The following is a 26,210-nucleotide window of genomic DNA, read 5'->3' on the forward strand; positions in this document are numbered from 1 at the left end:
TAAAGTATTGGTAACTACAGCGCTGCTAGTCGGTAACGGTTGGCTAGCTGTTGGCTAGCTAGCTAGCAGTGGGTTAATGATGACTAGGTGTGTTAACTACGTCTGGCGTCGCGGCTGGCTAGTTACTAATAATTACTCTAAACTACACAATTATCTTAGATGCAAAGACAACTATGTAGCTGGCTCACTAACACTACACTAGTCAAGTCGTTCCGTTGTAATGTAATAGTTTCTACATTGCTGCTAGTCGGTAGAAGACAGTATATTTTATACTTTACAGGTTACATATAACTACATCAGACAGTATATTTTACAGGTTACATATAACTAGACAGTATATTTTACAGGTTACATATAACTACATCAGACAGTATATGTTATACTTTACAGGTTACATATAACTACATCAGACAGTATATTTTACAGGTTACATATAACTACATCAGACAGTATATGTTATACTTTACAGGTTACATAACTACATCAGACAGTATATTTTATATTTTACAGGTTACATATAACTACATCAGACAGTATATTTTACAGGTTACATATAACTACATCAGACAGTATATTTTACAGGTTACATATAACAACATTAGACAGTATATTTTATACTTTACAGGTTACATATAACTACATCAGACAGTATATTTTACAGGTTACATATAACTACATCAGACAGTATATTTTATACTTTACAGGTTACATATAACTACATCAGACAGTATATTTTATATTTTACAGGTTACATATAACTACATCAGACAGTACATTTTATATTTTACAGGTTACATATAACTACATCAGACAGTATACTTTATATTTTACAGGTTACATATAACTACATCAGACAGTATATTTTATATTTTACAGGTTACATATAACTACATCAGACAGTATATTTTATATTTTACAGGTTACATATAACTACATCAGACAGTATATTTTATACTTTACAGGTTACATATAACTACATCAGACAGTATATTTTACAGGTTACATATAACTACATCAGACAGTATATTTTATATTTTATAGGTTACATATAACTACAACAGACAGTATATTTTACAGGTTACATATAACTACATCAGACAGTACATTTTATATTTTACAGGTTACATATAACTACATCAGACAGTATATTTTACAAGTTACATATAACTACATAAGACAGTATATTTGATATTTTACAGGTTACATATAACTACATCAGACAGTATATTTTATACTTTACAGGTTACATATAACTACATTACATTTACATTTAAGTCATTTAGCAGACGCTCTTATCCAGAGCGACTTACAAATTGGTGCATTCACCTATAATATCCAGTAGAACAACCACTTTACAATAGTGCATCTAATCTTTTAAAGGGGGGGGGGGGGTTAGAAGGATTACTTTATCCTATCCCAGGTATTCCTTAAAGAGGTGGGGTTTCAGGTGTCTCCGGAAGGTGGTGGTTGACTCCGCTGTCCTGGCATCGTGAGGGAGCTTGTTCCACCATTGGGGTGCCAGAGCAGCGAACAGTTTTGATTGGGCTGAGCGGGAGCTGTGCTTCCTCAGAGGTAGGGAGGCGAGCAGGCCAGCGGTGGATGAACGCAGTGCCCTTGTTTGGGTGTACGGCCTGATCAGAGCCTGAAGGTACGGAGGTGCCGTTCCCCTCACAGCTCCGTAGGCAAGCACCATGGTCTTGTAGCGGATGCGAGCTTCAACTGGAAGCCAGTGGAGAGAGCGGAGGAGCGGGGTGACGTGAGAGAACTTGGGAAGGTTGAACACCAGACGGGCTGCGGCGTTCTGGATGAGTTGTAGGGGTTTGATGGCACAGGCAGGGAGCCCAGCCAATAGCGAGTTGCTGTAATCCAGACGGGAGATGACAAGTGCCTGGATTAGGAGCTGCGCCGCTTCCTGTGTGAGGCAGGGTCGTACTCTGCGAATGTTGTAGAGCATGAACCTACAGGATCGGGTCACCGCCTTGATGTTAGTGGAGAACGACAGGGTGTTGTCCAGGATCACGCCAAGGTTCTTAGCACTCTGGGAGGAGGACACAAGGGAGTTGTCAACCGTGATGGCGAGATCATGGAACGGGCAGTCCTTCCCCGGGAGGAAGAGCAGCTCCGTCTTGCCGAGGTTCAGCTTGAGGTGGTGATCCGTCATCCACACTGATATGTCTGCCAGACATGCAGAGATGCGATTCGCCACCTGGTTGTCAGAAGGGGGAAAGGAGAAGATTAATTGTGTGTCGTCTGCATAGCAATGATAGGAGAGACCGTGTGAGGATATGACAGAGCCAAGTGACTTGGTGTATAGCGAGAATAGGAGAGGGCCTAGAACAGAGCCCTGGGGGACACCAGTGGTGAGAGCACGTGGTGCGGAGACAGATTCTCGCCACGCCACCTGGTAGGAGCGACCTGTCAGGTAGGACGCAATCCAAGCGTGGGCCGCGCCGGAGATGCCCAGCTCGGAGAGGGTGGAGAGGAGGATCTGATGGTTCACAGTATCAAAGGCAGCAGATAGGTCTAGAAGGATGAGAGCAGAGGAGAGAGAGTTAGCTTTAGCAGTGCGGAGAGCCTCCGTGACACAGAGAAGAGCAGTCTCAGTTGAATGCCCAGTCTTGAAACCTGACTGATTAGGATCAAGAAGGTCGTTCTGAGAGAGATAGCAGGAGAGCTGGCCAAGGACGGCACGTTCAAGAGTTTTGGAGAGAAAAGAAAGAAGGGATACTGGTCTGTAGTTGTTGACATCGGAGGGATCGAGTGTAGGTTTTTTCAGAAGGGGTGCAACTCTCGCTCTCTTGAAGACGGAAGGGACGTAGCCAGCGGTCAAGGATGAGTTGATGAGCGAGGTGAGGTAGGGGAGAAGGTCTCCGGAAATGGTCTGGAGAAGAGAGGAGGGGATAGGGTCAAGTGGGCAGGTTGTTGGGTGGCCGGCCGTCACAAGACGCGAGATTTCATCTGAAGAGAGAGGGGAGAAAGAGGTCAAAGCACAGGGTAGGGCAGTGTGAGCAGGACCAGCGGTGTCGCTTGACTTAGCGAACGAGGATCGGATGTCGTCAACCTTCTTTTCAAAATGGTTGACGAAGTGATCCGCAGTGAGGGAGGAGGGGGGGGAGGGGGAGGAGGATTCAGGAGGGAGGAGAAGGTAGCAAAAAGCTTCCTAGGGTTAGAGGCAGATGCTTGGAATTTAGAGTGGTAGAAAGTGGCTTTAGCAGCAGAGACAGAAGAGGAAAATGTAGAGAGGAGGGAGTGAAAGGATACCAGGTCCGCAGGGAGGCGAGTTTTCCTCCATTTCCGCTCGGCTGCCCGGAGCCCTGTTCTGTGAGCTCGCAGTGAGTCGTCGAGCCACGGAGCAGGAGGGGACGACCGAGCCGGCCTGGAGGATAGGGGACAGAGAAAATCAAAGGATGCAGAGAGGGAGGAGAGGAGGGTTGAGGAGGCAGAATCAGGAGATAGGTTGGAGAAGGTTTGAGCAGAGGGAAGAGATGATAGGTTGGAAGAGGAGAGAGTAGCGGGAGAGAGAGAGCGAAGGTTGGGATGGCGCAATACCATCCGAGTAGGGGCAGAGTGAGAAGTTTTTGATGAGAGCGAGAGGGAAAAGGATACAAGGTAGTGGTCGGAGACTTGGAGAGGAGTTGCAATGAGATTAGTGGAAGAACAGCATCTAGTAAAGATGAGGTCAAGCGTATTGCCTGCCTTGTGAGTAGGGGGGGAAGGTGAGAGGGTGAGGTCAAAAGAGGAGAGGAGTGGAAAGAAGGAGGCAGAGAGGAATGAGTCGAAGGTAGACGTGGGGAGGTTAAAGTCACCCAGAACTGTGAGAAGTGAGCCATCCTCAGGGAAGGAACTTATCAAGGCGTCAAGCTCATTGATGAACTCTCCAAGGGAACCTGGAGGGCGATAAATGATGAGGATGTTAAGCTTGAAAGGGCTGGTAACTGTGACAGCATGGAATTCAAATGAGGAGATAGACAGATGGGTCAGGGGAGAAAGAGAGAATGTCCACTTGGGAGAGATGAGGATTCCAGTGCCACCACCCCGCTGGCTCGATGCTCTAGGGGTATGCGAGAACACGTGGGCAGACGAGGAGAGAGCAGTAGGAGTAGCAGTGTTATCTGTGGTGATCCATGTTTCCGTCAGCGCCAGGAAGTCTAGGGACTGGAGGGTAGCATAGGCTGAGATGAAGTCAGCCTTGTTGGCCGCAGACCGGCAGTTCCAGAGGCTGCCGGAGACCTGGAACTCCACGTGGGTCGTGCGCGCTGGGACCACCAGGTTAGAGTGGCAGCGGCCACGCGGTGTGAAGCGTTTGTATGGCCTGTGCAGAGGGGAGAGAACAGGGATAGACAGACACATAGTTGACAAGCTACAGAAGAGGCTACGCTAATGCAAAGGAGATTGGAATGACAAGTGGACTGCACGTCTCGAATGTTCAGAAAGTTAAGCTTACGTTGCAAAAAAATAAAAAATAAAAAATCTTATTGACTAAAATGACGAAAATGATACAGTACTGCTGGCTGGTGGAGTAGGCTAGCTAGCAGTGGCTGTGTTGTTGACTTTGTTTGAACGTGTAGCTGGCTAGGTGTAGCTGGCTAGGTGACCTCGATAGTTTCAGTACTACACCTTGTCATGATACAAAAGCAACTTTGTAGCTAGCTAACATAACACTAATCAAGACGTTCCTTTGTAATGTATTTAGTTTCTACAGTGTTACTCGTCGGTAATAGTTGGCTGGGTTTGGAAGAATGGCGTCGCGGGGGACGGCAATAGCTGGCTAGCTAACCTCGGTAATTACTAAACTACACAATTATCAAGCTATGACAAAGACAACTATGTAGCTAGCTAGCCAACACTGCACTAGTCAAATCGTTCCGTTGTAAAGTATTGGTAACTACAGCGCTGCTAGTCGGTAACGGTTGGCTAGCTGTTGGCTAGCTAGCTAGCAGTGGGTTAATGATGACTAGGTGTGTTAACTACGTCTGGCGTCGCGGCTGGCTAGTTACTAATAATTACTCTAAACTACACAATTATCTTAGATGCAAAGACAACTATGTAGCTGGCTCACTAACACTACACTAGTCAAGTCGTTCCGTTGTAATGTAATAGTTTCTACATTGCTGCTAGTCGGTAGAAGACAGTATATTTTATACTTTACAGGTTACATATAACTACATCAGACAGTATATTTTACAGGTTACATATAACTAGACAGTATATTTTACAGGTTACATATAACTACATCAGACAGTATATGTTATACTTTACAGGTTACATATAACTACATCAGACAGTATATTTTACAGGTTACATATAACTACATCAGACAGTATATGTTATACTTTACAGGTTACATAACTACATCAGACAGTATATTTTATACTTTACAGGTTACATATAACTACATCAGACAGTATATTTTACAGGTTACATATAACTACATCAGACAGTATATTTTACAGGTTACATATAACAACATTAGACAGTATATTTTATACTTTACAGGTTACATATAACTACATCAGACAGTATATTTTACAGGTTACATATAACTACATCAGACAGTATATTTTATACTTTACAGGTTACATATAACTACATCAGACAGTATATTTTATATTTTACAGGTTACATATAACTACATCAGACAGTACATTTTATATTTTACAGGTTACATATAACTACATCAGACAGTATACTTTATATTTTACAGGTTACATATAACTACATCAGACAGTATATTTTATATTTTACAGGTTACATATAACTACATCAGACAGTATATTTTATATTTTACAGGTTACATATAACTACATCAGACAGTATATTTTATACTTTACAGGTTACATATAACTACATCAGACAGTATATTTTACAGGTTACATATAACTACATCAGACAGTATATTTTATATTTTATAGGTTACATATAACTACAACAGACAGTATATTTTACAGGTTACATATAACTACATCAGACAGTACATTTTATATTTTACAGGTTACATATAACTACATCAGACAGTATATTTTACAAGTTACATATAACTACATAAGACAGTATATTTGATATTTTACAGGTTACATATAACTACATCAGACAGTATATTTTATACTTTACAGGTTACATATAACTACATTACATTTACATTTAAGTCATTTAGCAGACGCTCTTATCCAGAGCGACTTACAAATTGGTGCATTCACCTATAATATCCAGTAGAACAACCACTTTACAATAGTGCATCTAATCTTTTAAAGGGGGGGGGGGGTTAGAAGGATTACTTTATCCTATCCCAGGTATTCCTTAAAGAGGTGGGGTTTCAGGTGTCTCCGGAAGGTGGTGGTTGACTCCGCTGTCCTGGCATCGTGAGGGAGCTTGTTCCACCATTGGGGTGCCAGAGCAGCGAACAGTTTTGATTGGGCTGAGCGGGAGCTGTGCTTCCTCAGAGGTAGGGAGGCGAGCAGGCCAGCGGTGGATGAACGCAGTGCCCTTGTTTGGGTGTACGGCCTGATCAGAGCCTGAAGGTACGGAGGTGCCGTTCCCCTCACAGCTCCGTAGGCAAGCACCATGGTCTTGTAGCGGATGCGAGCTTCAACTGGAAGCCAGTGGAGAGAGCGGAGGAGCGGGGTGACGTGAGAGAACTTGGGAAGGTTGAACACCAGACGGGCTGCGGCGTTCTGGATGAGTTGTAGGGGTTTGATGGCACAGGCAGGGAGCCCAGCCAATAGCGAGTTGCTGTAATCCAGACGGGAGATGACAAGTGCCTGGATTAGGAGCTGCGCCGCTTCCTGTGTGAGGCAGGGTCGTACTCTGCGAATGTTGTAGAGCATGAACCTACAGGATCGGGTCACCGCCTTGATGTTAGTGGAGAACGACAGGGTGTTGTCCAGGATCACGCCAAGGTTCTTAGCACTCTGGGAGGAGGACACAAGGGAGTTGTCAACCGTGATGGCGAGATCATGGAACGGGCAGTCCTTCCCCGGGAGGAAGAGCAGCTCCGTCTTGCCGAGGTTCAGCTTGAGGTGGTGATCCGTCATCCACACTGATATGTCTGCCAGACATGCAGAGATGCGATTCGCCACCTGGTTGTCAGAAGGGGGAAAGGAGAAGATTAATTGTGTGTCGTCTGCATAGCAATGATAGGAGAGACCGTGTGAGGATATGACAGAGCCAAGTGACTTGGTGTATAGCGAGAATAGGAGAGGGCCTAGAACAGAGCCCTGGGGGACACCAGTGGTGAGAGCACGTGGTGCGGAGACAGATTCTCGCCACGCCACCTGGTAGGAGCGACCTGTCAGGTAGGACGCAATCCAAGCGTGGGCCGCGCCGGAGATGCCCAGCTCGGAGAGGGTGGAGAGGAGGATCTGATGGTTCACAGTATCAAAGGCAGCAGATAGGTCTAGAAGGATGAGAGCAGAGGAGAGAGAGTTAGCTTTAGCAGTGCGGAGAGCCTCCGTGACACAGAGAAGAGCAGTCTCAGTTGAATGCCCAGTCTTGAAACCTGACTGATTAGGATCAAGAAGGTCGTTCTGAGAGAGATAGCAGGAGAGCTGGCCAAGGACGGCACGTTCAAGAGTTTTGGAGAGAAAAGAAAGAAGGGATACTGGTCTGTAGTTGTTGACATCGGAGGGATCGAGTGTAGGTTTTTTCAGAAGGGGTGCAACTCTCGCTCTCTTGAAGACGGAAGGGACGTAGCCAGCGGTCAAGGATGAGTTGATGAGCGAGGTGAGGTAGGGGAGAAGGTCTCCGGAAATGGTCTGGAGAAGAGAGGAGGGGATAGGGTCAAGTGGGCAGGTTGTTGGGTGGCCGGCCGTCACAAGACGCGAGATTTCATCTGAAGAGAGAGGGGAGAAAGAGGTCAAAGCACAGGGTAGGGCAGTGTGAGCAGGACCAGCGGTGTCGCTTGACTTAGCGAACGAGGATCGGATGTCGTCAACCTTCTTTTCAAAATGGTTGACGAAGTGATCCGCAGTGAGGGAGGAGGGGGGGGAGGGGGAGGAGGATTCAGGAGGGAGGAGAAGGTAGCAAAAAGCTTCCTAGGGTTAGAGGCAGATGCTTGGAATTTAGAGTGGTAGAAAGTGGCTTTAGCAGCAGAGACAGAAGAGGAAAATGTAGAGAGGAGGGAGTGAAAGGATACCAGGTCCGCAGGGAGGCGAGTTTTCCTCCATTTCCGCTCGGCTGCCCGGAGCCCTGTTCTGTGAGCTCGCAGTGAGTCGTCGAGCCACGGAGCAGGAGGGGACGACCGAGCCGGCCTGGAGGATAGGGGACAGAGAAAATCAAAGGATGCAGAGAGGGAGGAGAGGAGGGTTGAGGAGGCAGAATCAGGAGATAGGTTGGAGAAGGTTTGAGCAGAGGGAAGAGATGATAGGTTGGAAGAGGAGAGAGTAGCGGGAGAGAGAGAGCGAAGGTTGGGATGGCGCAATACCATCCGAGTAGGGGCAGAGTGAGAAGTTTTTGATGAGAGCGAGAGGGAAAAGGATACAAGGTAGTGGTCGGAGACTTGGAGAGGAGTTGCAATGAGATTAGTGGAAGAACAGCATCTAGTAAAGATGAGGTCAAGCGTATTGCCTGCCTTGTGAGTAGGGGGGGAAGGTGAGAGGGTGAGGTCAAAAGAGGAGAGGAGTGGAAAGAAGGAGGCAGAGAGGAATGAGTCGAAGGTAGACGTGGGGAGGTTAAAGTCACCCAGAACTGTGAGAAGTGAGCCATCCTCAGGGAAGGAACTTATCAAGGCGTCAAGCTCATTGATGAACTCTCCAAGGGAACCTGGAGGGCGATAAATGATGAGGATGTTAAGCTTGAAAGGGCTGGTAACTGTGACAGCATGGAATTCAAATGAGGAGATAGACAGATGGGTCAGGGGAGAAAGAGAGAATGTCCACTTGGGAGAGATGAGGATTCCAGTGCCACCACCCCGCTGGCTCGATGCTCTAGGGGTATGCGAGAACACGTGGGCAGACGAGGAGAGAGCAGTAGGAGTAGCAGTGTTATCTGTGGTGATCCATGTTTCCGTCAGCGCCAGGAAGTCTAGGGACTGGAGGGTAGCATAGGCTGAGATGAAGTCAGCCTTGTTGGCCGCAGACCGGCAGTTCCAGAGGCTGCCGGAGACCTGGAACTCCACGTGGGTCGTGCGCGCTGGGACCACCAGGTTAGAGTGGCAGCGGCCACGCGGTGTGAAGCGTTTGTATGGCCTGTGCAGAGGGGAGAGAACAGGGATAGACAGACACATAGTTGACAAGCTACAGAAGAGGCTACGCTAATGCAAAGGAGATTGGAATGACAAGTGGACTGCACGTCTCGAATGTTCAGAAAGTTAAGCTTACGTTGCAAAAAAATAAAAAATAAAAAATCTTATTGACTAAAATGACGAAAATGATACAGTACTGCTGGCTGGTGGAGTAGGCTAGCTAGCAGTGGCTGTGTTGTTGACTTTGTTTGAACGTGTAGCTGGCTAGGTGTAGCTGGCTAGGTGACCTCGATAGTTTCAGTACTACACCTTGTCATGATACAAAAGCAACTTTGTAGCTAGCTAACATAACACTAATCAAGACGTTCCTTTGTAATGTATTTAGTTTCTACAGTGTTACTCGTCGGTAATAGTTGGCTGGGTTTGGAAGAATGGCGTCGCGGGGGACGGCAATAGCTGGCTAGCTAACCTCGGTAATTACTAAACTACACAATTATCAAGCTATGACAAAGACAACTATGTAGCTAGCTAGCCAACACTGCACTAGTCAAATCGTTCCGTTGTAAAGTATTGGTAACTACAGCGCTGCTAGTCGGTAACGGTTGGCTAGCTGTTGGCTAGCTAGCTAGCAGTGGGTTAATGATGACTAGGTGTGTTAACTACGTCTGGCGTCGCGGCTGGCTAGTTACTAATAATTACTCTAAACTACACAATTATCTTAGATGCAAAGACAACTATGTAGCTGGCTCACTAACACTACACTAGTCAAGTCGTTCCGTTGTAATGTAATAGTTTCTACATTGCTGCTAGTCGGTAGAAGACAGTATATTTTATACTTTACAGGTTACATATAACTACATCAGACAGTATATTTTACAGGTTACATATAACTAGACAGTATATTTTACAGGTTACATATAACTACATCAGACAGTATATGTTATACTTTACAGGTTACATATAACTACATCAGACAGTATATTTTACAGGTTACATATAACTACATCAGACAGTATATGTTATACTTTACAGGTTACATAACTACATCAGACAGTATATTTTATATTTTACAGGTTACATATAACTACATCAGACAGTATATTTTACAGGTTACATATAACTACATCAGACAGTATATTTTACAGGTTACATATAACAACATTAGACAGTATATTTTATACTTTACAGGTTACATATAACTACATCAGACAGTATATTTTACAGGTTACATATAACTACATCAGACAGTATATTTTATACTTTACAGGTTACATATAACTACATCAGACAGTATATTTTATACTTTACAGGTTACATATAACTACATCAGACAGTACATTTTATTGAAAAAAAACGTCATTTTTCTCTGTGAATCCACAACGTACAGTAACACAGGGACACACTCACAGCCAGAGTCCCGTAAGAGTGTTAATATAGAAGGCTGTGTTCCCCAACAAGGTCACATAGGGAGGCAAGATGGCAGACACACTAATATAGTAAAATCCTTGGGGTCTTAAACCCACGTCACACTGAGCTACATACAGTACCCACAGTAACCACTATCCCCTTTTCAGAGCTCTTTACCATCGAAGGAAACGCGTTTGGCCGTCCCTGTCAGTTTCCTTTCCGGTACAAAGACCAATGGTATGGAGACTGCACCTCGATAGACTCCTCTGTTAGACAGCTTTGGTGTGCCATTGAAACAAACTACCAAGACAATGAATTGTGGGGCGTCTGTCCATCCAAATGTGAGTATTACATCTGTTACTTACTGTGTGTCAATCTACACAGCTGTTAGATGCTTTTCTCTGTCTCTGTCTCTGTCTCTGTCTCTCTCTCTCTCTCTCTCTCTCTCTCTCTCTCTCTCTCTCTCTCTCTCTCTCTCTCTCTCTCTCTCTCTCTCTCTCTCTCTCTCTCTCTCTCTCTCTCTCTCTCTCTCTCTCTCTCTCTCTCTCTCTCTCTCTCTCTCTCTCTCTCTCTCTCTCTCTCTCTCTCTCTCCTATTCAATTCAATTCAATGGCTTTATTGGCTTGATAAACATATGTTAACGTTGCCAAGGGAAGTGAAATGGATAAAAAGTGAACAGTAAATATTACACACACACAAGTTCCAAAATAATAATGACATTTCAAATGTCATATTATGTCTATATATAGTGTCATAACGATGTGCAAATAGTTAAAGTAGAAAAGGGAAAATATTTACAATGGTGTTTGTTCTTCACTGGTTGCCCTTTTCTTGTGGCAACAGGTCACAAATCTATTTCACCCAATAGATATTCTTTGTGAGTCTGTGTAATCTGAGGCAATTATGTGTCTCTAATATGGTCATACATTTGGCAGGAGGTTAGGAAGTGCAGCTCAGTTTCCACCTCATTTTGTGGGCAGTGTGTACATAGCCTGTCTTCTCTTGAAAGCCAGGTCTGCCTACAGCAACCTTTCTCAATAACAAGGCTATGCTCACTGAATCTGTACATCTCTCCCCCCATCCCTCTGCAGCTATGGAGCATTGGCATAAGAACCCGGTCACAGGTACATTCTACCAGGTGAACCTCCGCTCTGCCCTGACCTGGCACCAGGCTCGGACCAGCTGCCAACAGCAGGGAGCAGACTTGGCCTCAATCACCGAACCCCATGAGCAGACCTTCGTAGCAGGTAGCGCCACCCGGTGGCCACGCTCACATTCACACGCATCAGGCGTGTCAAACTCAAGCAGTGTGTTTATGTTAAAATAATTTTATATCTTGATGATAATAATCAATAATCACTGTTCATGTACCAGTGTGTTTGTGTACTGTTCATGTACCAGTGTGTTTATTAGTGTACTGTTCATGTACTAGTGTGTTTATTTGTGTACTGTTCATGTACCAGTGTGTTTATTTGTGTACCGTTCATGTACCAGTGTGTTTGTTTGTGTACTGTTCATGTACCAGTGTGTTTATTTGTGTACTATTGATGTACATAGACTTTTTATGTCATATGCAACTTTATCTCCTTGTCTTATACACACACACCACACACCACACATCACACACACACACACACACACACACACACACACACACACACACACACACACACACACACACACAGGCCTGTATGGTAGACAGGGTGCTCCACTGTGGACGGGGCTGAATGCTCTGGAAGAGGACAGTGGGTGGCAGTGGATCAGTGGGAAGCCTCTACGCTACTTCCGCTGGGACTCTGGTGAGTCCTCACCTTCACACTATTCCCTTCATGCTGCACTACTTTGGACCAGGGTCAGGTACTCTATATAGGGGACGAGGGTCAGTTACTCTATATAGGGGACAAGGGTCAGTTACACTATATAGGGGACCAGGGTCAGTTACTCTATATAGGGGACCAGGGTCAGTTACACTATATAGGGGACCAGGGTCAGTTACTCTATATAGGGGACCAGGGTCAGTTACTCTATATAGGGCACCAGGGTCAGTTACTCTATATAGGGGACCAGGGTCAGTTACTCTATATAGGGGACCAGGGTCAGGTACTCTATATAGGGGACCAGGGTCAGGTACTCTATATAGGGGACCAGGGTAAGTTACTCTATATAGGGGACCAGGGTCAGTTACTCTATATAGGGGACCAGGGTCAGTTACTCTATATAGAGGACCAGGGTCAGGTACTCTATATAGGGGACCAGGGTAAGTTACTCTATATAGGGGACCAGGGTCAGTTACACTATATAGGGGACCAGGGTCAGTTACACTATATAGGGGACCAGGGTCAGTTACTCTATATAGGGGACCAGGGTCAGTTACTCTATATAGGGGACCAGGGTCAGTAACTCTATATAGGGGACCAGGGTCAGTTACTCTATATAGGGGACCAGGGTCAGTTACACTATATAGGGGACCAGGGTCAGTTACTCTATATAGGGGACCAGTGTCAGTTACTCTATATAGGGGACCAGGGTCAGTTACTCTATATAGGGGACCAGGGTCAGTTACTCTATATAAGGGACCAGGGTCAGTTACTCTATATAGGGGACCAGGGTCAGTTACACTATATAGGGGAAAAGGACCAGGGTGAGTTATTCTATATAGGGGACCAGGGTCAGTTACTCTATATAGGGGAACAGGGTCAGTTACACTATATAGGGGAAAAGGACCAGGGTCAGTTGCTCTATATAGGGGACCAGGGTCAGTTACTCTACATAGGGGACCAGGGTTAGTTACTCTATATAGGGGACCAGGGTCAGTTACTCTATATAGGGGACGAGGGTCAGTTACTCTATATAGGGGACCAGGGTCAGTTACTCTATATAGGGGACCAGGGTCAGTTACACTATATAGGGGAAAAGGACCAGGGTCAGTTACTCTATATAGGGGACCAGGGTCAGTTACTCTATATAGGGGAAAAGGACCAGGGTCAGTTACTCTATATAGGGGACCAGGGTCAGTTACTCTATATAGGGGAAAAGAACCAGGCCCAGTTACTCTATATAGGGGACCAGGGTCAGTTACTCTATATAGGGGACCAGGGTCAGTTACTCTATATAGGGGACCAGGGTCAGTTACTCTATATAGGGGACCAGGGTCAGTTACACTATATAGGGGAAAAGGACCAGGGTGAGTTACTCTATATAGGGGACCAGGGTCAGTTACTCTATATAGGGGACCAGGGTCAGTTACACTATATAGGGGAAAAGGACCAGGGTCAGTTACTCTATATAGGGGAAAAGGGTCAGTTACTCTATATAGGTGTCCAGGGTCAGTTACTCTATATAGGGGACCAGGGTCAGTTACTCTATATAGGGGACGAGGGTCAGTTACTCTATATAGGGGACCAGGGTCAGTTACTCTATATAGGGGACCAGGGTCAGTTACACTATATTGGGGAAAAGGACCAGGGTCAGTTACTCTATATAGGGGACCAGGGTCAGTTACTCTATATAGGGGACCAGGGTCAGTTACTCTATATAGGGGACCAGGGTCAGTTACTCTATATAGGGGACCAGGGTCAGTTACACTATATAGGGGACCAGGGTCAGTTACTCTATATAGGGGAAAAGGACCAGGGTCAGTTACTCTATATAGGGGACCAGGGTCAGTTACTCTATATAGGGGAAAAGGACCAGGGCCAGTTACTCTATATAGAGGACCAGGGTCAGTTACTCTATATAGGGGACCAGGGTCAGTTACTCTATATAGGGGACCAGGGTTGTTACTCTATATAGGGGACCAGGGTCAGTTACACTATATAGGGGACCAGGGTCAGTTACTCTATATAGGGGACCAGTGTCAGTTACTCTATATAGGGGACCAGGGTCAGTTACTCTATATAGGGGACCAGGGTCAGTTACTCTATATAGGGGACCAGGGTTTGTTACTCTATATAGGGGACCAGGGTCAGTTACTCTATATAGGGGACCAGGGTCAGTTACTCTATATAGGGGACGAGGGTCAGTTACTCTATATAGGGGACCAGGGTCAGTTACTCTATATAGGGGACCAGGGTCAGTTACACTATATAGGGGAAAAGGACCAGGGTCAGTTACTCTATATAGGGGACCAGGGTCAGTTACTCTATATAAGGGATAAGGACCAGGGTCAGTTACTCTATATAGGGGAAAAGGACCAGGGTCAGTTACTCTATATAGGGGACCAGGGTCAGTTACACTATATAGGGGACCAGGGTCAGTTACTCTATATAGGGGACCAGGGTCAGTTACTCTAAATAGGGGAAAAGGACCAGGGTCAGTTACTCTATATAGGGGACCAGGGTCAGTTACTCTATATAGGGGACCAGGGTCAATTACTCTATATAGGGGACCAGGGTCAGTTACACTATATAGGGGACCAGGGTCAGTTACACTATATAGGAGAAAAGGACCAGGGTCAGTTACTCTATATAGGGGACCAGGGTCAGTTACTCTATATAGGGGACCAGGGTCAGTTTCTCTATATAGGGGACCAGGGTCAGTTACACTATATAGGGGACCAGGGTCAGTTACACTATATAGGAGAAAAGGACCAGGGTCAGTTACTCTATATAGGGGACCAGGGTCAGTTACTCTATATTGGGGAAAAGGACCAGGGTCAGTTACTCTATATAGGGGACCAGGGTCAGTTACTCTATATAGGGGACCAGGGTCAGTTACTCTATATAGGGGAAAAGGACCAGGGTCAGTTACTCTATATAGGGGACCAGGGTCAGTTACTCTATATAGGGGACCAGGGTCAGTTACTCTATATAGGGGAAAAGGACCAGGGTCAGTTACACTATAAAGGGGACCAGGGTCAGTTACACAATATAGGGGACCAGGGTCAGTTACTCTATATAGGGGACCAGGGTCAGTTACTCTATATAGGGGACCAGGGTCAGTTACTCTATATAGGGGACCAGGGTCAGTTACTCTATATAGGGGACCAGGGTCAGTTACTCTATATAGGGGACCGGGGTCAGTTACTCTATATAGGGGACCAGGGTCAGTTACACTATATAGGGGACGAGGGTCAGTTACACTATAGAGGGGACCAGGGTCAGTTAATCTGCATAGGGGAAACGGACCAGGGTCAGTTAACCTATATAGGGGACCAGGGTCAGTTACTCTATATAGGGGACCAGGGTCAGTTACACTATATAGGGGACGAGGGTCAGTTACTCTATATAGGGGACCAGGGTCAGTTACACTATATAGGAGACCAGGATCAGTTACACTATATAGGGGAAAAGGACCAGGGTCAGTTACTCTATATAGGGGACCAGGGTCAGTTACTCTATATTGGGGAAAAGGACCAGGGTCAGTTAAACTATATAGGGGACCAGGGTCAGTTACTCTATATAGGGGACCAGGGTCAGTTACTCTATATAGGGGACCAGGGTCAGTTACTCTATATAGGGGACCAGGGTCAGTTACTCTATATAGGGGACCAGGGTCAGTTACTCTAAATAGGGGAAAAGGACCAGGGTCAGTTACTCTATATAGGGGACCAGGGTCAGTTACTCTATATAGGGGACCAGGGTCAGTTACTCTATATAGGGGACCAGGGTCATTTACACTATATAGGGGACCAGGGTCAGTTACTCTATATAGGGGACCAGGGTCAGTTACTCTATATAGGGGACCAGGGTCATTTACACTATATCGGGGACCAGGGTCAGTTACTCTATATAGGGGACCAGGGTCAGTTACTCTATATAGGGGACCAGGGTCAGTTACACTATATAGGAGAAAAGGACCAGGGTCAGATACTCTATATAAGGGACCAAGGTCAGTTACTCTATATAGGGGACCAGGGTCAGTTACTCTATATAGGGGAAAAGGACCAGGGTCAGTTACACTATATAGGGGACCAGGGTCAGTTACAATATATAGGGGACCAGGGTCAGTTACTCTATATAGGGGACCAGGGTCAATTACTCTATATAGGGGACCAGGGTCAGTTACTCCATATAGGGGACCAGGGTCAGTTACTCTATATAGGGGACCAGGGTCAGTTACTCTATATAGGGGACCAGGGTCAGTTACTCTATATAGGGGACCAGGGTCAGTTACTCTATATAGGGGAAACGGACCAGGGTCAGTTACTCTATATAGGGGAAACGGACCAGGGTCAGTTACACTATATAGGGGACCAGGGTCAGTTACACTATATAGGGGAAACGGACAAGTGTCAGTTACACTATATAGGGGACCAGGGTCAGTTACACTATATAGGGGACCAGGGTCAGTTACACTATATAGGGGACCAGGGTCAGTTACACTATATATTGGAAAAGGACCAGGGTCAGTTACTCTATATAGTGGACCAGGGTCAGTTACTCTATATTGGGGAAAAGGACCAGGGTCAGTTACTCTATATAGGGGACCAGGGTCAGTTACACTATATATTGGAAAAGGACCAGGGTCAGTTACTCTATATAGGGGACCAGGGTCAGTTACTCTATATAGGGGACCAGGGTCAGTTACTGTATATTGGGGAAAAGGACCAGGGTCAGTTACACTATATTGGTTCACCAGGGTCAGTTACTCTATATAGGGGAAAAGGACCAGGGTCAGTTACTCTATATAGGGGACCAGGGTCAGTTACTCTGTATAGGGGACCAGGGTCAGTTACTCTATATAGGGGACGAGGGTCAGTTACTCTATATAGGGGACCAGGGTCAGTTACTCTATATAGGAGAAAAGGACCAGGGTCAGTTACACTATATAGGGGAAAAGGACCAGGGTCAGTTACTCTATATAGGGGACCAGGGTCAGTTACTCTATATAGGGGACCAGGGTCAGTTACTCTATATAGGGGACCAGGGTCAGTTACTCTATATAGGGGACCAGGGTCAGTTACTCTATATAGGGGACCAGGGTCAGTTACTCTATATAGGGGACCAGGGTCAGTTACTCTATATAGGGGACCAGGGTCAGTTACACTATATAGGGGACCAGGGTCAGTTACTCTATATAGGGGACCAGGGTCAGTTACTCTATATAGGGGACCAGGGTCAGTTACTCTATATAGGGGACCAGGGTCAGTTACTCTATATTGGGGAAAAGGACCAGGGTCAGTTACTCTATATAGGGGACCAGGGTCAGTTACTCTATATAGGGGACCAGGGTCAGTTACTCTATATAGGGGAAAAGGACCAGGGTCAGTTACACTATAAAGGGGACCAGGGTCAGTTACACAATATAGGGGACCAGGGTCAGTTACTCTATATAGGGGACCAGGGTCAGTTACTCTATATAGGGGACCAGGGTCAGTTACTCTATATAGGGGACCAGGGTCAGTTACTCTATATAGGGGACCAGGGTCAGTTACTCTATATAGGGGACCAGGGTCAGTTACTCTATATAGGGGACCAGGGTCAGTTACTCTATATAGGGGACCAGGGTCAGTTACTCTATATAGGGGACCGGGGTCAGTTACTCTATATAGGGGACCAGGGTCAGTTACACTATATAGGGGACGAGGGTCAGTTACACTATAGAGGGGACCAGGGTCAGTTAATCTGCATAGGGGAAACGGACCAGGGTCAGTTACACTATATAGGGGACCAGGGTCAGTTACTCTATATAGGGGACCAGGGTCAGTTACACTATATAGGGGACGAGGGTCAGTTACTCTATATAGGGGACCAGGGTCAGTTACACTATATAGGAGACCAGGATCAGTTACACTATATAGGGGAAAAGGACCAGGGTCAGTTACTCTATATAGGGGACCAGGGTCAGTTACTCTATATAGGGGACGAGGGTCAGTTACACTATATAGGGGACCAGGGTCAGTTACTCTATATAGGGGAAACGGACCAGGGTCAGTTACACTATATAGGGGACCAGGGTCAGTTACTCTATATAGGGGACCAGGGTCAGTTACTCTATATAGGGGACCAGGGTCAGGTACTCTATATAGGGGACCAGGGTAAGTTACTCTATATAGGGGACCAGGGTCAGTTACTCTATATAGGGGACCAGGGTCAGTTACTCTATATAGAGGACCAGGGTCAGGTACTCTATATAGGGGACCAGGGTAAGTTACTCTATATAGGGGACCAGGGTCAGTTACTCTATATAAGGGACCAGGGTCAGTTACTCTATATAGGGGACCAGGGTCAGTTACACTATATAGGGGAAAAGGACCAGGGTGAGTTACTCTATATAGGGGACCAGGGTCAGTTACTCTATATAGGGGAACAGGGTCAGTTACACTATATAGGGGAAAAGGACCAGGGTCAGTTGCTCTATATAGGGGACCAGGGTCAGTTACTCTACATAGGGGACCAGGGTTAGTTACTCTATATAGGGGACCAGGGTCAGTTACTCTATATAGGGGACGAGGGTCAGTTACTCTATATAGGGGACCAGGGTCAGTTACTCTATATAGGGGACCAGGGTCAGTTACACTATATAGGGGAAAAGGACCAGGGTCAGTTACTCTATATAGGGGACCAGGGTCAGTTACTCTATATAGGGGAAAAGGACCAGGGTCAGTTACTCTATATAGGGGACCAGGGTCAGTTACTCTATATAGGGGAAAAGAACCAGGCCCAGTTACTCTGTATAGGGGACCAGGGTCAGTTACTCTATATAGGGGACCAGGGTCAGTTACTCTATATAGGGGACCAGGGTCAGTTACTCTATATAGGGGACCAGGGTCAGTTACACTATATAGGGGAAAAGGACCAGGGTGAGTTACTCTATATAGGGGACCAGGGTCAGTTACTCTATATAGGGGACCAGGGTCAGTTACACTATATAGGGGAAAAGGACCAGGGTCAGTTACTCTATATAGGGGAAAAGGGTCAGTTACTCTATATAGGTGTCCAGGGTCAGTTACTCTATATAGGGGACCAGGGTCATTTACTCTATATAGGGGACGAGGGTCAGTTTCTCTATATAGAGGACCAGGGTCAGTTACTCTATATAGGGGACCAGGGTCAGTTACACTATATAGGGGAAAAGGACCAGGGTCAGTTACTCTATATAGGGGACCAGTGTCAGTTACTCTATATAGGGGAAAAGGACCATGGTCAGTTACTCTATATAGGGGAAAAGGACCAGGGTCAGTTACTCTATATAGGGGACCAGGGTCAGTTACTCTATATAGGGGAAAAGGACCAGGGCCAGTTACTCTATATAGAGGACCAGGGTCAGTTACTCTATATAGGGGACCAGGGTCAGTTACTCTATATAGGGGACCAGGGTCAGTTACTCTATATAGGGGACCAGGGTCAGTTACTCTATATAGGGGACCGGGGTCAGTTACTCTATATAGGGGACCAGGGTCAGTTACACTATATAGGGGACGAGAGTCAGTTACACTATAGAGGGGACCAGGGTCAGTTAATCTGCATAGGGGAAACGGACCAGGGTCAGTTACACTATATAGGGGACCAGGGTCAGTTACTCAATATAGGGGACCAGGGTCAGTTACACTATATAGGGGACGAGGGTCAGTTACACTATATAGAGGAGCAGGGTCAGTTACTCTATATAGGGGAAAAGGACCAGGGTCAGTTACACTATATAGGGGACGAGGGTCAGTTACTCTATATTGGGGACCAGGGTCAGTTACTCTATATAGGGGACCAGGGTCAGTTACCCTATATAAGGGACCAGGGTGAGTTACACTATATAGGGGACGAGGGTCAGTTACACTATATAGGGGACCAGGGTCAGTTACTCTATATAAAGGAAAAGGACCAGGGTCAGTTACTCTATATAGGGGACCAGGGTCAGTTACACTATATAGGGGACGAGGGTCAGTTACTCTATATAGGGGACCAGGGTCAGTTACACTATATAGGGGACCAGGATCAGTTACACTATATAGGGGAAAAGGACCAGGGTCAGTTACTCTATATAGGGGAAAAGGACCAGGGTCAGTTACTCTATATAGGGGAAAAGGACCAGGGTCAGTTACTCTATATAGGGGACCAGGGTCAGTTACTCTATATAGGGGAAAAGGACCAGGGCCAGTTACTCTATATAGAGGACCAGGGTCAGTTACTCTATATAGGGGACCAGGGTCAGTTACTCTATATAGGGGACCAGGGTCAGTTACTCTATATAGGGGACCAGGGTCAGTTACACTATATAGGGGACCAGGGTCAGTTACTCTATATAGGGGACCAGTGTCAGTTACTCTATATAGGGGACCAGGGTCAGTTACTCTATATAGGGGACCAGGGTCAGTTACTCTATATAGGGGACCAGGGTTTGTTACTCTATATAGGGGACCAGGGTCAGTTACTCTATATAGGGGACCAGGGTCAGTTACACTATATAGGGGACGAGGGTCAGTTACTCTATATAGGGGACCAGGGTCAGTTACTCTATATAGGGGACCAGGGTCAGTTACACTATATAGGGGAAAAGGACCAGGGTCAGTTACTCTATATAGGGGACCAGGGTCAGTTACTCTATATAAGGGATAAGGACCAGGGTCAGTTACTCTATATAGGGGAAAAGGACCAGGGTCAGTTACTCTATATAGGGGACCAGGGTCAGTTACACTATATAGGGGACCAGGGTCAGTTACTCTATATAGGGGACCAGGGTCAGTTACTCTAAATAGGGGAAAAGGACCAGGGTCAGTTACTCTATATAGGGGACCAGGGTCAGTTACTCTATATAGGGGACCAGGGTCAGTTACTCTATATAGGGGACCAGGGTCAGTTACACTATAAAGGGTACCAGGGTCAGTTACACTATATAGGAGAAAAGGACCAGGGTCAGATACTCTATATAGGGGACCAGGGTCAGTTACTCTATATAGGGGACCAGGGTCAGTTTCTCTATATAGGGGACCAGGGTCAGTTACACTATATAGGGGACCAGGGTCAGTTACACTATATAGGAGAAAAGGACCAGGGTCAGTTACTCTATATAGGGGACCAGGGTCAGTTACTCTATATAGGGGACCAGGGTCAGTTACTCTATATTGGGGAAAAGGACCAGGGTCAGTTACTCTATATAGGGGACCAGGGTCAGTTACTCTATATAGGGGACCAGGGTCAGTTACTCTATATAGGGGAAAAGGACCAGGGTCAGTTACACTATAAAGGGGACCAGGGTCAGTTACACAATATAGGGGACCAGGGTCAGTTACTCTATATAGGGGACCAGGGTCAGTTACTCTATATAGGGGACCAGGGTCAGTTACTCTATATAGGGGACCAGGGTCAGTTACTCTATATAGGGGACCAGGGTCAGTTACTCTATATAGGGGACCAGGGTCAGTTACTCTATATAGGGGACCAGGGTCAGTTACTCTATATAGGGGACCGGGGTCAGTTACTCTATATAGGGGACCAGGGTCAGTTACACTATATAGGGGACGAGGGTCAGTTACATTATAGAGGGGACCAGGGTCAGTTAATCTGCATAGGGGAAACGGACCAGGGTCAGTTACACTATATAGGGGACCAGGGTCAGTTACTCAATATAGGGGACCAGGGTCAGTTACACTATATGGGGGCGAGGGTCAGTTACACTATATAGAGGAGCAGGGTCAGTTACTCTATATAGGGGAAAAGGACCAGGGTCAGTTACACTATAAAGGGGACGAGGGTCAGTTACTCTATATTGGGGACCAGGGTCAGTTACTCTATATAGGGGACCAGGGTCAGTTACCCTATATAAGGGACCAGGGTGAGTTACACTATATAGGGGACGAGGGTCAGTTACACTATATAGGGGACCAGGGTCAGTTACTCTATATAAAGGAAAAGGACCAGGGTCAGTTACTCTATATAGGGGACCAGGGTCAGTTACACTATATAGGGGACGAGGGTCAGTTACTCTATATAGGGGACCAGGGTCAGTTACACTATATAGGGGACCAGGATCAGTTACACTATATAGGGGAAAAGGACCAGGGTCAGTTACTCTATATAGGGGACCAGGGTCAGTTACTCTATATTGGGGAAAAGGACCAGGGTCAGTTACTCTATATAGGGGACCAGGGTCAGTTACTCTATATAGGGGACCAGGGTCAGTTACTCTATATAGGGGACCAGGGTCATTTACACTATATAGGGGACCAGGGTCAGTTACTCTATATAGGGGACCAGGGTCAGTTACTCTATATAGGGGACCAGGGTCATTTACACTATATCGGGGACCAGGGTCAGTTACTCTATATAGGGGACCAGGGTCAGTTACTCTATATAGGGGACCAGGGTCAGTTACACTATATAGGAGAAAAGGACCAGGGTCAGATAGTCTATATAAGGGACCAAGGTCAGTTACTCTATATAGGGGACCAGGGTCAGTTACTCTATATAGGGGAAAAGGACCAGGGTCAGTTACACTATATAGGGGACCAGGGTCAGTTACAATATATAGGGGACCAGGGTCAGTTACTCTAAATAGGGGACCAGGGTCAATTACTCTACATAGGGGACCAGGGTCAGTTACTCCATATAGGGGACCAGGGTCAGTTACTCTATATAGGGGACCAGGGTCAGTTACTCTATATAGGGGACCAGGGTCAGTTACTCTATATAGGGGACCAGGGTCAGTTACTCTATATAGGGGAAACGGACCAGGGTCAGTTACACTATATAGGGGACCAGGGTCAGTTACACTATATAGGGGACCAGGGTCAGTTACACTATATAGGGGACCAGGGTCAGTTACACTATATATTGGAAAAGGACCAGGGTCAGTTACTCTATTTAGTGGACCAGGGTCAGTTACTCTATATTGGGGAAAAGGACCAGGGTCAGTTACTCTATATAGGGGACCAGGGTCAGTTACACTATATATTGGAAAAGGACCAGGGTCAGTTACTCTATATAGGGGACCAGGGTCAGTTACTCTATATAGGTTCACCAGGGTCAGTTACTCTATATAGGGGAAAAGGACCAGGGTCAGTTACTCTATATAGGGGACCAGGGTCAGTTACTCTGTATAGGGGACCAGGGTCAGTTACTCTATATAGGGGACGAGGGTCAGTTACTCTATATAGGGGACCAGGGTCAGTTACTCTATATAGGAGAAAAGGACCAGGGTCAGTTACACTATATAGGGGAAAAGGACCAGGGTCAGTTACTCTATATAGGGGACCAGGGTCAGTTACTCTATATAGGGGACCAGGGTCAGTTACTCTATATAGGGGACCAGTGTCAGTTACTCTATATAGGGGACCAGGGTCAGTTACTCTATATAGGGGACCAGGGTCAGTTACTCTATATAGGGGACCAGGGTCAGTTACACTATATAGGGGACCAGGGTCAGTTACTCTATATAGGGGACCAGGGTCAGTTACTCTATATAGGGGACCAGGGTCAGTTACTCTATATAGGGGACCAGGGTCAGTTACTCTATATAGGGGACAAGGGTCAGTTACTCTATATAGGGGACCAGGGTCAGTTACTCTATAGGGGACGAGGGTGAGTTACACTATATAGGGGACCAGGGTCAGTTACTCTATATAGGGGAAACGGACCAGGGTCAGTTACACTATATAGGGGACCAGGGTCAGTTACTCTATATAGGGGACCAGGGTCAGTTACACTATATAGGGGACGATTGTCAGTTACACTATATAGGGGACCAGGGTCAGTTGCTCTATATAGGGGAAAAGGACCAGGGTCAGTTACACTATATAGGGGACGAGGGTCAGTTACTCTATATAGGGTACCAGGGTCAGTTACACTATATAAGGGATGAGGGTCAGTTACTCTATATAGGGGAAAAGGACCAGGGTCAGTTACTCTATATAGGGGACCAGGGTCAGTTACTCTATATAGGGGACCAGGGTCAGTTACACTATATAGGGGACCAGGGTCAGTTACACTATATATGGGACGAGGGTCAGTTACACTATATAGGGGACCAGGGTCAGTTACTCTATATAGGGGACCAGGGTCAGTTACACTATATAGGGGACCAGGGTCAGTTACACTATATAGGGGACCAGGGCCAGTTACTCTATATAGGGGACGAGGGTCAGTTACTCTATATAGGGGACCAGGGTCAGTTACACTATATAGGGGACCAGGGTCAGTTACACTATATAAGGGAAAAGGACCAGGGTCAGTTACTCTATATAGGGGACCATGGTCAGTTACTCTACATAGGGGACCAGGGTCAGTTACTCTATATAAGGGAAAAGGACCAGGGTCAGTTACTCTATATAGGGGACCAGGGTCAGTTACACTATATAGGAGAAAAGGACCAGGGTCAGATAGTCTATATAAGGGACCAAGGTCAGTTACTCTATATAGGGGACCAGGGTCAGTTACTCTATATAGGGGAAAAGGACCAGGGTCAGTTACACTATATAGGGGACCAGGGTCAGTTACAATATATAGGGGACCAGGGTCAGTTACTCTAAATAGGGGACCAGGGTCAATTACTCTACATAGGGGACCAGGGTCAGTTACTCCATATAGGGGACCAGGGTCAGTTACTCTATATAGGGGACCAGGGTCAGTTACTCTATATAGGGGACCAGGGTCAGTTACTCTATATAGGGGACCAGGGTCAGTTACTCTATATAGGGGAAACGGACCAGGGTCAGTTACACTATATAGGGGACCAGGGTCAGTTACACTATATAGGGGACCAGGGTCAGTTACACTATATAGGGGACCAGGGTCAGTTACACTATATATTGGAAAAGGACCAGGGTCAGTTACTCTATTTAGTGGACCAGGGTCAGTTACTCTATATTGGGGAAAAGGACCAGGGTCAGTTACTCTATATAGGGGACCAGGGTCAGTTACACTATATATTGGAAAAGGACCAGGGTCAGTTACTCTATATAGGGGACCAGGGTCAGTTACTCTATATAGGTTCACCAGGGTCAGTTACTCTATATAGGGGAAAAGGACCAGGGTCAGTTACTCTATATAGGGGACCAGGGTCAGTTACTCTGTATAGGGGACCAGGGTCAGTTACTCTATATAGGGGACGAGGGTCAGTTACTCTATATAGGGGACCAGGGTAAGTTACTCTATATAGGAGAAAAGGACCAGGGTCAGTTACACTATATAGGGGAAAAGGACCAGGGTCAGTTACTCTATATAGGGGACCAGGGTCAGTTACTCTATATAGGGGACCAGGGTCAGTTACTCTATATAGGGGACCAGGGTCAGTTACTCTATATAGGGGACCAGGGTCAGTTACTCTATATAGGGGACCAGGGTCAGTTACTCTATATAGGGGACCAGGGTCAGTTACACTATATAGGGGACCAGGGTCAGTTACTCTATATAGGGGACCAGGGTCAGTTACTCTATATAGGGGACCAGGGTCAGTTACTCTATATAGGGGACCAGGGTCAGTTACTCTATATAGGGGACAAGGGTCAGTTACTCTATATAGGGGACCAGGGTCAGTTACTCTATATAGGGGACGAGGGTGAGTTACACTATATAGGGGACCAGGGTCAGTTACTCTATATAGGGGAAACGGACCAGGGTCAGTTACACTATATAGGGGACCAGGGTCAGTTACTCTATATAGGGGACCAGGGTCAGTTACACTATATAGGGGACGATTGTCAGTTACACTATATAGGGGACCAGGGTCAGTTGCTCTATATAGGGGAAAAGGA

At 46.2% G+C, this 26,210-nt stretch overlaps 1 protein-coding gene across 1 annotated transcript in view; it reads left to right on the forward strand.

Annotated features, from left to right (window-relative positions):
• The window catches only part of LOC115170247 (macrophage mannose receptor 1-like), a 70,561-nt gene that overhangs the window by 8,053 nt on the left and 36,298 nt on the right, over positions 1-26,210 (forward strand). The window contains exons 3-5 of the mRNA XM_029726643.1: positions 10,753-10,926; positions 11,677-11,832; positions 12,271-12,384. Of these exons, the coding sequence (XP_029582503.1) occupies positions 10,753-10,926; positions 11,677-11,832; positions 12,271-12,384 (444 nt within the window). The remainder of the gene's footprint in view (positions 1-10,752; positions 10,927-11,676; positions 11,833-12,270; positions 12,385-26,210) is intronic.

This window comes from Salmo trutta, chromosome 31, assembly GCF_901001165.1.
Source record: "Salmo trutta chromosome 31, fSalTru1.1, whole genome shotgun sequence".
Taxonomy (NCBI): Eukaryota; Metazoa; Chordata; class Actinopteri; order Salmoniformes; family Salmonidae; genus Salmo; species Salmo trutta.